The following is a 12,209-nucleotide window of genomic DNA, read 5'->3' as shown; positions in this document are numbered from 1 at the left end:
GCACAAATTTTTCTTTGCATGCCTGCTGTTCTCATTCACATGAATATTCAGATCCTGATGTGTCAATATTATCACAAGAGCACCCATTTCTTAACTATTAGAGCCGTTTCACACTAATCCGACTTGTCAGGCGACTTGGTCGTCTGACAAGTAGCTTCCAATGCTGTGCAATGGAACCATTCTAATCAGAGAGACTCAAGACCCTCCGACTTGGAAAAAGGTTTCTGCACTATTTTTTGGCAAAGTCGGAGCGCCCTGCATTGACTTCTATTATGAGAAGTCATTGCAAGCCGTGCTGAAGTCACGCTGCACAGGCGACTTCATTAGTCGCCCGAAGTCGGGGCGACTGAGACGGATTAGTGTGAACCGACTCTTAAGGCTGAGCAGCAATACCCAAATTCCCCAGACTTACACAGTTATACTTTGCTATAGGCCGACCTGTCAAAGCACATTCCAGTTTTTGAGAAGCATAGAGATGAGTTCCATCAATGAGAAATTGTTGGTTGCTTGGTGGATTTTAATTGCTGAAGTGTGCAATAGATGCCATGAGATCAGCATATATCAAATACATGGTCTGTTTTACAGGGTATTTTTTTAGGATGGACTACTACAATACTGCTGTATCAGTCTCTGGTGACAGAGGTTACAGACTCGCTCTGGATTGATGGAAGACGGAAGTGGGATTTCATTGGATGAGCATGTTGAGCAGAAGATCCCCCCACAGTTCTTGCACTCATTCTGCAATGCAAAAAAAAAAAGAAAACTAGAATCATTCATCTTAAGCACTTGTGCCCTAAAGGACTATTGCTTTGTATCACATTACTATCCTGTCCTCTGAAAAAGAATAAGGGGAGTGTAAAAGGAACCATTAAAATCTAGGATCAATGCAGATGAAATATACAGTGGTATGTATGAAAATCACTTGAGAAACCATCACAAAAGACAAAAAAGAAAACAAAAAAAAAAAAAGACCTCACTGTAATAGACTTATGCCCCGTACACACGTTCCGATAATCGTACGATAAAACTCGCTTTCGACCGGATCGCACAATAATCTGATCCGTTAGTACACAGCTTTCGACAGCCGATCACGACAGTTGGTCCAACAAAATCCGAAGGGACAAACAGGAAAACTTCTGTCATACAATAGCCCCGCAAACGACAATCGTTTCATCAGTACACTATGTGCCTACTAAAAATCGATCAACAAAGACTGCGCATGATCAGAAACACAAAAATAGCACGGAAAAAGCCTGGCTGCCATTGTTTTTGTTTTGCACCATCTGATACGTAGCTAAGCAACCAGGAAGCTTTTCCTGAATCGTACGACAAAAATCATACGGTTTGTACGCATTGTTGAATTCGATGTTAGTATCATGCAACAAAATGCGAACGATAAGTCGTCCGATTATCTGAACGTGTGTACGGGGCTTAAGGCTCGGTTCACACTGCCACAGCCTGAAAGTGGATAGTTCCTGAGTCGACCAGACCCTGCTGTTATTTGCAGGCATCCTTCCCCTATATCTGGACTGAACTGCGCTTCCGTTTGACGACAGCAGTGACGTTTTCCTGTCCACCAATCAGTGGAATGTATCGTGTGATGCCAGTAGCTCCGCCCTAACCGTACCATACCATTTCCTATGGCCCTACATCTGAAGGAGGACCACGAATGGTGCGGTTTGGTTCGGTTGTATGGGCCACTTTCATAATGGAAACACCAAAAATAGCGTACCGAACCGATCCGAACCGTTCCGCTCAGTGGAAACGAGGCATTAGTGTCCGATTTGTCTGCCGCAATGTTGCAGTCCCGTTATAGTTTGCTGATCGCCGCCAATGCTAGTAAACAAAAAATGCTAAATTCTATAAATCTATCCCATAGTTTGTAGACGCTTTTAATTTACAGTGCGATTTTGCCAGATGACTTTGGTGCGACTTTGAAGCAACTTCAGAGAATGCCTGTAATCTTGCTGTAATGTCGGATCCAAATCACATTAATTAACATGAGGAAACTTCCATTAAAGTCTATGGGCACAAGTCAGTAAGAAGTCGCCTTCAGGTAGTACAGGAACCTTTTCTGAAGTCGGAGCAACTTTAGTAGTGCAAATTAGGAAAGCTCTCATTGACTAACATGGGATTTCACATGTCACGCAACTTGGAGTCTCACAAGTCGGATCCAAAGTCGTGGCAGTGTGAACCCAGCCTTAGGCCCCTTTCACATGGGACAAATCCGTTTGGACTGACTCTGCTTGCTCGCTCCGTTGATCCCCACTGAGCAGGCAGATGACAGGTCCGTCTCCGTTCACTGTGCAGAGACAGACCTGCCAGAATCACCCATGCAATTTGATTCCAGTGCAGGAAAAAAAGGTCCCTGCAGCATTTTCGTGTGAATGCAATGCGAGTTCAGCCATACACACTGTATCGCTGAATTTGCATCGCACAAATATCGCATGTGATCTGCACAGCAATGTGGTGAGAATCAAATGCGATGTCTGTGTTCGCAATAGTGTGAACCCCGGCTTAAACTTCAAACTTTCTGCAAAATGGTAGCACAAAGGCATAATCTGCAACTGCTAATAGGGCTTCTGTAGATAATAATTAGCAACTAAGTACTGGTAATCTCTAACTTACTTGAACACTAATGGTTGTAATTGCTGTTCTGGACAACAAACAGCATGGCTATTTTGAAGGTTGTGACGCAGAAAGTATAAGGGCTCTTTCACACGGGCGGTCCGATCAGATCCGCCTGTCAGTTTTTTAGGCGGATCTGATCGGATCCTCCATGCAGCTCTATGGGGCAGCGGGTGTCAGCGGAGGTCACCTCCGCTGACACCCGCTGCCATCCGCATCCGATCCTGTGCTGAAATCTGGACGGATGGAAACCCTATTTTTCCATCCGTTCAGTAATCGGAGCGGAGCGGATCTGATGAGAGCGGACAAGCGGTCCGCTCTCCTCCGATCCCCCATAGAGGGCAGCGGGTGCTGAGACACCTCCCTCTCCGCACTGCAAGCGGAGACGGAGCTGTCATCCGCCCGGCTCAGCGGGGATCGCGGATCGATCCCCGCTGAGCAACACGGATCCGCCTGTGGAGGCGGACCGTGTGAAAGAAGCCTTAACGTTTAGTACAGACAACATTTCAAAACTAAAAGATATGGGAGAGCAATATGCAAACACCCTAGTGCTAATCATATAAGCATTTTCAACTGGCCCCTCCCTCAGTCCCTTCTATATTGACAGTATAAATTGTTGGTAGTAATTTACCATGTCTTGTTAAGTTGCTTTTGCCAGAAAACGGCATTGTTTATAGCCAGCAGAGGAAAAAATGAAGCCATCTGTCTAGGCCTTAGCATCCAATCATCAGTCAGCTTTAAATTTCTAATTCTAACCTGCACTATAAAAATAACACCTGCATTTTGTTGCTCCCTTTTGAAAATATCACCCTTTTGCTTTTCACTGATTTATGCTACAATAATAATTCAAAATATTCAAGTGATTGCACAGCTAGATTCTGATTATAAATATGGTGAAGGCGTGGTGAAAATACATGTATTTATTTATTAATTTATTTATTTTTTAAGCATTGCCATAAATACTAAAATACATGTATTGATTTATTTTTAAGGTTTGAAATAGATACTAAAATGCATGTATTGTTTTTTTTTTTTTTTTTTTTTTTTTTTTTAAGCATTGCCACAGATACTAAAATACAGTTTGGAAAAAGTACCTTAGTAAGCAATATGCTGGATTCCTCTCGGCAAAGCTGGCACATCTGAAGGATCTTCTTTTCACTGTCTTGATCCTAATGAGAAAAACACATTTCATTTTCACATGTCACATCATAAGAAGTTAAAAATGAATGCAATATAACTGAGCTGTCAGAAGAGGTTAGTTTGTTTACACCACGTGTGAATGCTTGTCATCCCAGCAAGTAGCTGACAGTTTTTTGTTCCCAGAAGATCCACTCTAGTTTGTTCTGCAGTCATGATGGAATTGACTGTTTGTGTTAAAAATCACAGTCCATGCACAGCTGAGATTTCGGTTTTTGGTAGATGGGAGTGTTTTACCACCTGACATATCCTTATATCTTTAGGTCTATATACCGGCTGTGGCCATTATGAAGGGATCCCACTCTATCTAGATCAAGAAGAATACTGGAACACAAAAAAGTGGGCTGGAGCAACACAAACTCTCAGGTAGATAGTCAATAACTGGGGAAGAAGTACTGTCTAAGATATTGGAGAGACACATTATAATAGTGAGTGTCTGTCCTGGAGGGTGGTGAAGGCACTGAGCATTATTTTGTGGATTGGATCACAGAAATCACTTTGGATTTTTGGTGCTGATCTTTTGTTTGTGGACTTCTTGCAGCTTCTTTTGGCTAGATTATGTGATACTTGTAATTGTCACACAGTGTCACATAGTGTGGCTTACACAGAGACTTTTTACATAGTATCACATTTGTTTTTTTATTTAGTGCTGTATTGTGTACAGGTTTGTATTTACATACCCATGCCATGTTTTTTTTTAGATCGGGATGTTTAATGCAGCAGCAATGTGACAATGGGGTTTATGATTTCTATTGTAACTTCAGTTTTAACTGTTATTGTATTTTCACATATTTATATTATTTCACGCAGCACGGAGTGGGTTTAGTAAGGTCCAAGACATAGGAAACCAGTCCACATTACTTTTGAGCAGACTTATTTTCAATTTTTTTTTTTTTTTATATATGTTTTATAGCAGAAAGTAAAAAAGATTTTTTTTTTCTCAAAATTGATGCTCATTTTTTTTTTTTATAGTGCAAAAAATAAAAACCGCAGAGGTGATCAAATACCAACAAAAGAAAGCTCTATTTGTGGGGGGAAAAAAACAAATTTTATCTGGGTACAGTGTCGCATGACCACGCAACTGTCAGTTAAAGTAACGCAGTGCCGTATCGCAGAAAACGGCCTTGTAACAAAGGGGGATAAATCTTTGGGACGTCAAGTGGTTAAAAAACTCCAGGAAACCGCTAATTATACTGCTTAAATACCTACAGGTTTAACATTTTTCCTGGCAAAGCATTTGTTGATCGATGTGTAAATTCCCAGCTCATTGGCCAAACAATCTCTGGCTCTCATTGTAAAGGGGGGGGGGGGTATTTTCTAGGGCCACCAACAGTAATAAAAACCTCACATGTGATCAAAAAAGGTATGTGATCCATATCTGTGTAAAATGTTTGTAATCTGTAAACCCTGCACCAAGAGATCATCTGAAAGTTTTCACCCTGTTTGAAATATTTTAGCATACATGTTTGCACAGCAAATTAGCAGTTCTACTTTTGAACACTAGAGGGGGGAATTTACATCAGAAGCTGAAACACTGGACGTTCTCCATCTCTTCTAGATGCGTTTCCTCCTGGCAGTGGCATTTTAGCAGAGGAAAACGCTTGACAATGCATTTAGGCGCATTTAGCCACGTCAAGCAATTGGGCAATTAATTTTATTGGCCAGAATAATACACGGCAAAAATATATTATCCCAAAACACTGCTGCTCCTGGATGCAATGGCAGTGGGAGTTTTTTTTTTTTCCTCTAAACTCGTCTAAAAGCCTATGTGTGCATGGACATATAGGCGAACAAGCAGAGGCGTTTAGAGGCAGGAAAAAAAAAAAAAACATCAGACACCCCTAGGAGCAGCTGAAACTGTGTCTACTATGCATGATGCCTCAATTTCCCTTCATAAAGCAGTTAAAGGATATTTGAACCCATGTACAAAGATGGAATTGTTATATTGCAGCTTACCAGTGTTTAGATGCGATTACTGCATGTGTTTTATTTTTTTGACACATTTCTGTACAGGAGAAATACCCATTGATCCTGCCAGAAATTCAGTGTCATTGTAACTTCTGGTGCTCTACACTGAAATCTCAATGTCATTCCCAGCTGTATTCTGTAAACAAACCACTTCCAATCTATTTAATGGAGAGGGGGAGGTATCTGTAGTCCAAATCAGAAAAAATTAAGTAAGGTAGGTTAGTGTTGTCACTCTAGAAAGTAAGCTTCTGGCAGGATTACCAGGGAAAAATATAGATGAAAAATTATAAAAAAAAAAAAAAAAATACTAAAGTGCAGTCACCACATTTAAAGAGGACCTTCAGTGTCCCCCCCCCCCTCCCTCCCTCCCATTTTTTTACCTCCTGTTGTTCTAGACAGAGTTTAGATACTGGCCCAGCCACCGGATCCAGCGTTGTCTCACTGAAATCCTTCTGTCAGCAGAAACCGCTGGGTCCTTCACCGCCATCTTAATTGTGACATCATCAAGAGACCTGCCAGCTCTTCAAAGTTCTGCTAGCGGGACCTCGCAATGATATGCCGCTAGGCCCGCCTCCTCCTACTTCTAAATGACTGACTAACTGACTGGATATGTAAAGTGCATATTCCAGGAGACTTAGCGACACTATGCACGTCATTCATCTAGGCAAATGACATGCATCGAGAGGCGGGCCATGCTTTTTTTCCCCAAAAAAAGGTAAAACAAAATATTTCCGATTTGTGAAGAGGATGGGAGGAGTGGTGGAGATAGGGGAATTTCATATAGCGGGTGAAGGGGTTTTAAGCACTGGGTTTAGATATTCTTTACCGGCATTCATAGCACTATTACTACTCTCCCAAAATGCTTCACCTGTGAGTATATGACATAAGACGACCCTATTCTTTATCATATCAAGTCACCACCACTTTTAGAATCCACATCAACAAGAATTACCTAATAAATAATAAAGCATCATGCCAAACCAATCATTATCACATTGCAAAGAAAGCTCGATCCTTTTGCATACACACCTCATTTTCTGGGTTAATGGTATGTGAACTCAGTCTGAAAAGAAGAAAATATGCATTTATAACTTATGCTGTAAACAGCAGAAACACAAAATAACTATATTCTCTGTAGTAGTACTCCAGCCAAAACATTTTCTTTTAGCTTTGGAAGGAGAGGGGAAGGGAAAGGACCTTGACTGGTTTTTGTAGCTGACTGAAGAGACTGGATACAAATTCCAGAGGTCCATTTTCTGTCCTAATGTCTTTAAAAAGAAGAAAAGAAAAAAAAAAAAGTGGACCTCACAAAGAAGGGATTACCCTTCCCTTCCAGTCTTGACCTCCTCATCACCAGGGCAGGAAGTAAAAGGTCTCCCCAAAAGCACCCAAGACAGCAATGAAACTTTCACAGTGTTTCCAGGTCTTTTACACTGTATCCTAAACAAGTGAAAAGCTGTGACTGGCATTCTATTTAAAATTATCTAAAGGACGGATCTTCTCAGCTGCAAATGTCTCCAACCAGAGCAATGGCAAACAGCAGGGACACTTTCTGTTCTCTGAAGCTCTCATAGCAGTCTATGGTTAGAGATGTTCACAGCGGAGACATTGAGGTGCTATGGTTATGGTCACCGAAGGGTGTTTTATGGAGAAATCTAAAGAAAGGCTGCTGATTGGAATAAGTTTGGTTCAACAAATAATTTGTGGGGTTTCATCCTATAACAAAATGTACTCCTTTTTTGACACAATAGAGTGACACCAATTTATACTCTTATTCTCCCAAAATAAATAATACACATCCACTAGTTAATGGCCCTGTAATTCATTTTTTAAATAGTCTCTTACTGGGTTCTCCTGTCTCCTAATGTGCTTTATAAGATCCCAAAACCTCACCTTCCCCCCTCAATTCTGTTTGTTTGGAACGAGCAGTGCTTGTTAGTAGCGCTCATGTGCACTGCTCTTTGCACACTACAAATCCAAAAGGTGCATCTCAGAAGCAAGCAAGCGAGGGTGGCTATGTTTCTGCATACATTAGGGCCATGGAGAATGATTGTAGCCACCATCTAACAGGAACTTGGATCACAGCAGCAAAAAAAAAAAAAAAGGAGGTTGAGAACTACAGACTGTACTTTTTTTGACATACAAATTTATTCTTGAATTTTTTTTAAAAAATTTTAAAGCAGAATTTAGTGTCCCTTTACCTACTTTTAAAATACTCTTGGACATACATCTCAAGGATCCAAACATTGAGGGGTATGTGAAATAATTACGGCCACACACAACTGCACAGGTTGAACTGGATGGACTATTGTCTTTATTTAACCTCAACTACTATGTAACTATGTACAGTGCATGAGGCTGATTATCAGCAAAAAACCTTATTTGTGTAATCTTCAAACTAAAATAGCATTGTGATATTGGGACTACCAACACACATTTTGAACTTATCAACAGTTTACATCTAGTACAACATACCTGGTATGAGTGGTGCTGTCTGCCTCATTCACAGCAGGTCTCACATTTTCATCCACTTTATTATGTGAATTCTGTGCAAGCAAAAAATTATTATTAGCGCTATATAAAGCTAAAACGCAGAGGTGGAAGAAGCATAGGACAATAAAATAGATATTGCTAGCACTATATTATCCTGCTGGGGTTCTTAGCTCATCCACAAATAAGATGAAACAGAATTGTGTCAAAGTTACTTATACCGGTTTATAAAAGAAACAAATCCATGGACTAAGTTCACATTGCATTGATTTTTTTAGATTGTATTTTTATTAACTTCTTATATTTTTTATGCTTTGCTTATTTTTATTTGTATATTTTACATTCCCTAATATTTAGGTGTAGCTAGGAATTTTTGCCTGCCTGTAATTTTTGCATTCGCCCTGTAGGCGTACCTTATTTATAATGTGAACATACATGAGTTGCGATGCAAAAAAGCTGCAAACAAATGTTAAAGTATGTGGCCAGTGGTACAGAAAATGTGACTGAGATGTGGATTCCCCACCTTAGAATGGGGAATTCAAATGTATAAACCTGATCCTGCAAACATGCAGGTAAAAAATACTGTATTTTTTATGAACAGCAAAAGATGTGCCACCCTACCCTTTACCATGAAACCACCTGTGTGCTCAAGGCTTCAAAGGCCGATCACATATTCAGCTGACTACTACGAAACATACAAATGTCTCATTTTACAGATTTATCCTGCAGTTCATGCAGCAGTATACAGGTTCTAGTTACTATCTAGTTTCTGCTACAAAATGTGGTCATGTACACAACTGTCTTCCTGTATTTGATGCACAATTAAGACATATGTCAAAACCAGATCAGTAAATTTTCATTGGCTTTAATGGAGAATGTAAGAGACTGTGGTTAACCTGTTTTGTGTTGCATCTGTTTGGACACAGCATATTCTACTAAGGTGCATTTGAACTGAAGTCTTGCTAACGCTGCATTTTGTATGCAAAAGTATGCATTTGAACAACACTGCCTTTGAATGGAAACAGATGCATTGGACACCTGTCCACATAAGCTCTAAATCTTATCTGCAGTGCTGTATGAGCTACTTTTACTGACTGGTGAACCCAACTCAAAGAAGAGTCATTACAAATAAAAGCTAATGCACGGTCATATCAAAGTTTATATTTTTCTATGCACTCAAGTCAGCCATAGACTGCTCGAATCATGTTGGGTATAACCAGCCTGTTGGATTTCCCATGCAATTATTGCCAGCGGCTATAGCCGCTAGCAATCATGGTGTGTTCAAACAGCAGGGACAGCTCCCCACACCCCCCCTGGCAGGAGCACACAATAGCTTTTTTGTTTCCTGTGACCCATAGGTGCAGGACAGAAAACCACACCATCTAAGGCCGGTTATAATCTTGTCTGTATAGAGGACTTTTGTGTATCCAATCTAACCATGAAAGAGGATCAGGGATGGCACAGAAAGGTCTTAGACCTCTGACTTACCGGTTTTGGTGTATTCTTCTGGAGTAGATGTGGTATTCTTAATGGCGTGTATTTATTTTCAGGGGATTCTTTCTCTTTAGGATTTCCAGAGGAACTGCGTTTTTTGTCTTTCTTTAGTTCTATTTCATAATGAGAACTAAAAAAATAATAAAAACAAAGATATGTAGTCAATGATATTGCTACTAAACCCAGTATAAATAAAAACATACTGTGTATATATATATATATATATATATATATATATATATATATATATATACACATACATATACATACACACACACACACACACACAGTATATTTATCTAATGATTTGGAAAATAAACCACTGTAAAAAATTTCCAAGAAGACAAACTTGGATGAGACAGCATTATTTATTTCATGGATTAGGCCAAAATCATAAAATATACCTTACAAGATTGTATGAAACTGCCCCTGCTTGCAACTCGGAAATAATATACTCTAACACCATTGTTTCCAAACCAATCACTAACTTTTTTCAAGACATTCTTAAGAAGCAGTAGATGAGCTTTAACATAAGCCCTCACTGATCTTTGCAGATGGTATACTGCTTGTATGTGAAAGCTTACACTCACTTTAGAGATCACACCACAGCACAGAAAATCCTTTATCAGGTTTTTACTACAACCTGATCGACAGATTAAGGCTGGCCATACATGTTCAATCCTCTTGTACATTTTCTGTTAGATTTTCCAAAAACCACATAATATGAGGTCAAAACTAAACAACACTTTCAATTGTATCCTATGAGACAGGTCTTTGTACTACATAGTTGAAGGTAAATCTAAAGAAAATTGTACAGAAAATTCTAAGAAAATGGTATCATGTATGGCCAGCCTTACCCTCACTTTCTGTCCTGCTGACAATGGTTTCACCAGATGGGAAGTGAGAAAAAGATAAACATCTTTACATATCTGTGTTCATGTTGGAGAGTTACTATCTTCTGGTCTATAATTACATTAGAGATAAAAAAAAAGGCTAGCAGCCTGATAACCAACTGCTGGCATGGAGGAACTGATCTGCTGTAATGAATGCGAAAATGAGTTATTCCACAGTACCTGTAGCTACAGAGGTCAGCAAGGGTTGTTTACATATTCCTAAGGCCCTTTCCACATAAGAGGTCTAGCTCCTGTGCATGCAATTCTGGTTGTTTCAGTGTGCCGGGGAGGCACAGGTGCAACATGCAGCCTCACTACCTGAAGCCTCTCAGATACCTGTTTTCCAGGAATTCGCCCCTGAACGCGTAGGGCCCTAAATAGAAGTACAACTCACCCAAAGTTCAGCATCCAGCCCTGCCCAGCTGCAGTGTATTTCAGCCTGCCATAGACTTTGACAGGCTGCAAGCAGCAGGGATGGATGCTGCAGCTTTGCCTCCTGGACACACAAAGACTTTAAGTTTGCACACACGGGAGCTATACGCACTGTGTGAAAGGGCCTTAGGAATATATAAATACTTGAATGGCCATAGCCTGGACACCACTCTACTTTCAGGCAAATGAGCAATATGAAGATTCTTATATTTTAATAATTTTGTAATTTTTTTGTCAAATATTAAAACTTGTTAAACTTAGGCACCCCTACTGGGCAGGTCCTTATGCAGACCTTTATGCTTAAAATGCATTGTTCAGTAAATTCTGCAAGTGTTGCAGTGAACTCAACTGAGTAATTTTTCAAATGCATGTTACTATGTTTATGTTTTTTTTTTTTTTGATCCTCAGAGAAGGGATACTTTCTTTTTTGGCTATTCCAGCACGTTAAATATGTGTAAAGTGCATTTTTCATGTTGTACAATGTTTCCCTATTGAAGAGGCGCTGGAGAAATCTGTTGATGGTTTGAAGTTTTACTAACAGCACTGCATGAAACTATATTTACATGATTGGTACCAAAGGAAACAATGATGCATCAACACGTGCAGAAAGTATGAAGCAGCGCTAAACTGCACCAGAACACCAAGCTGTGAATTAATTCTTTTGTACTTACTGTTAGTACACAAGGCTTTTTTTTATAGACTTCTTCACACATTCATGTTTTTTTATCTGCCCAAACAAATATGATGATCACACACATTTAATTATTTAAAGAAACCTTGATCTTTGATACTTTCCCTGATATGGCATCAGCATGCTGAAATATAACTTCCTATTCTTCCTAACCAGTTTAATACGTACAAGGCGCTGAGTGGGCTAGGGGATTTAAACTTTATTTGTTCATAGTAAAAGAATGAGGCCTTTGGTTTTCATAATCAAAACAGGGTGCCAAGTCTTTGTATCAGAGCCAGCTGAGCGATTCCATGCAGAGCAGGTCATTGATATTCTTTCTAGGGCCTTGTGGGATATAACCACTATGTCACCAAGGACATTTTATTACCAGGTCTTCTAACCTCTGTGGCACGTAGTCATTCTTCAAGAGCCATTGA

At 39.8% G+C, this 12,209-nt stretch overlaps 1 protein-coding gene across 5 annotated transcripts in view; it reads right to left on the bottom strand.

The window, feature by feature from the left end:
- Window positions 1-450: 450 nt before the first annotated feature.
- RUFY3 (RUN and FYVE domain containing 3) overlaps window positions 451-12,209 on the bottom strand; it is a 388,583-nt gene continuing 376,824 nt past the window's right edge. For all 5 annotated transcript variants that reach the window (XM_082258987.1, XM_082258988.1, XM_082258989.1 and 2 more), the window contains 5 exons: window positions 9,772-9,907; window positions 8,269-8,339; window positions 6,823-6,856; window positions 3,723-3,797; window positions 451-738 (listed from right to left, as the gene is read on the bottom strand). In XM_082258987.1, coding sequence (XP_082115113.1) covers window positions 595-738; window positions 3,723-3,797; window positions 6,823-6,856; window positions 8,269-8,339; window positions 9,772-9,907 — 460 coding nt within the window. In that variant the 3' untranslated portion in view covers window positions 451-594. The remainder of the gene's footprint in view (window positions 739-3,722; window positions 3,798-6,822; window positions 6,857-8,268; window positions 8,340-9,771; window positions 9,908-12,209) is intronic.

The sequence above is a fragment of the Pelophylax lessonae genome (assembly GCF_965119305.1).
Source record: "Pelophylax lessonae genome assembly, chromosome: 1".
NCBI classification, from domain to species: Eukaryota; Metazoa; Chordata; class Amphibia; order Anura; family Ranidae; genus Pelophylax; species Pelophylax lessonae.
The sequence above is the reverse complement of the archived record's forward strand: the minus strand, read 5'-3'. Positions and strand labels throughout refer to the sequence as shown.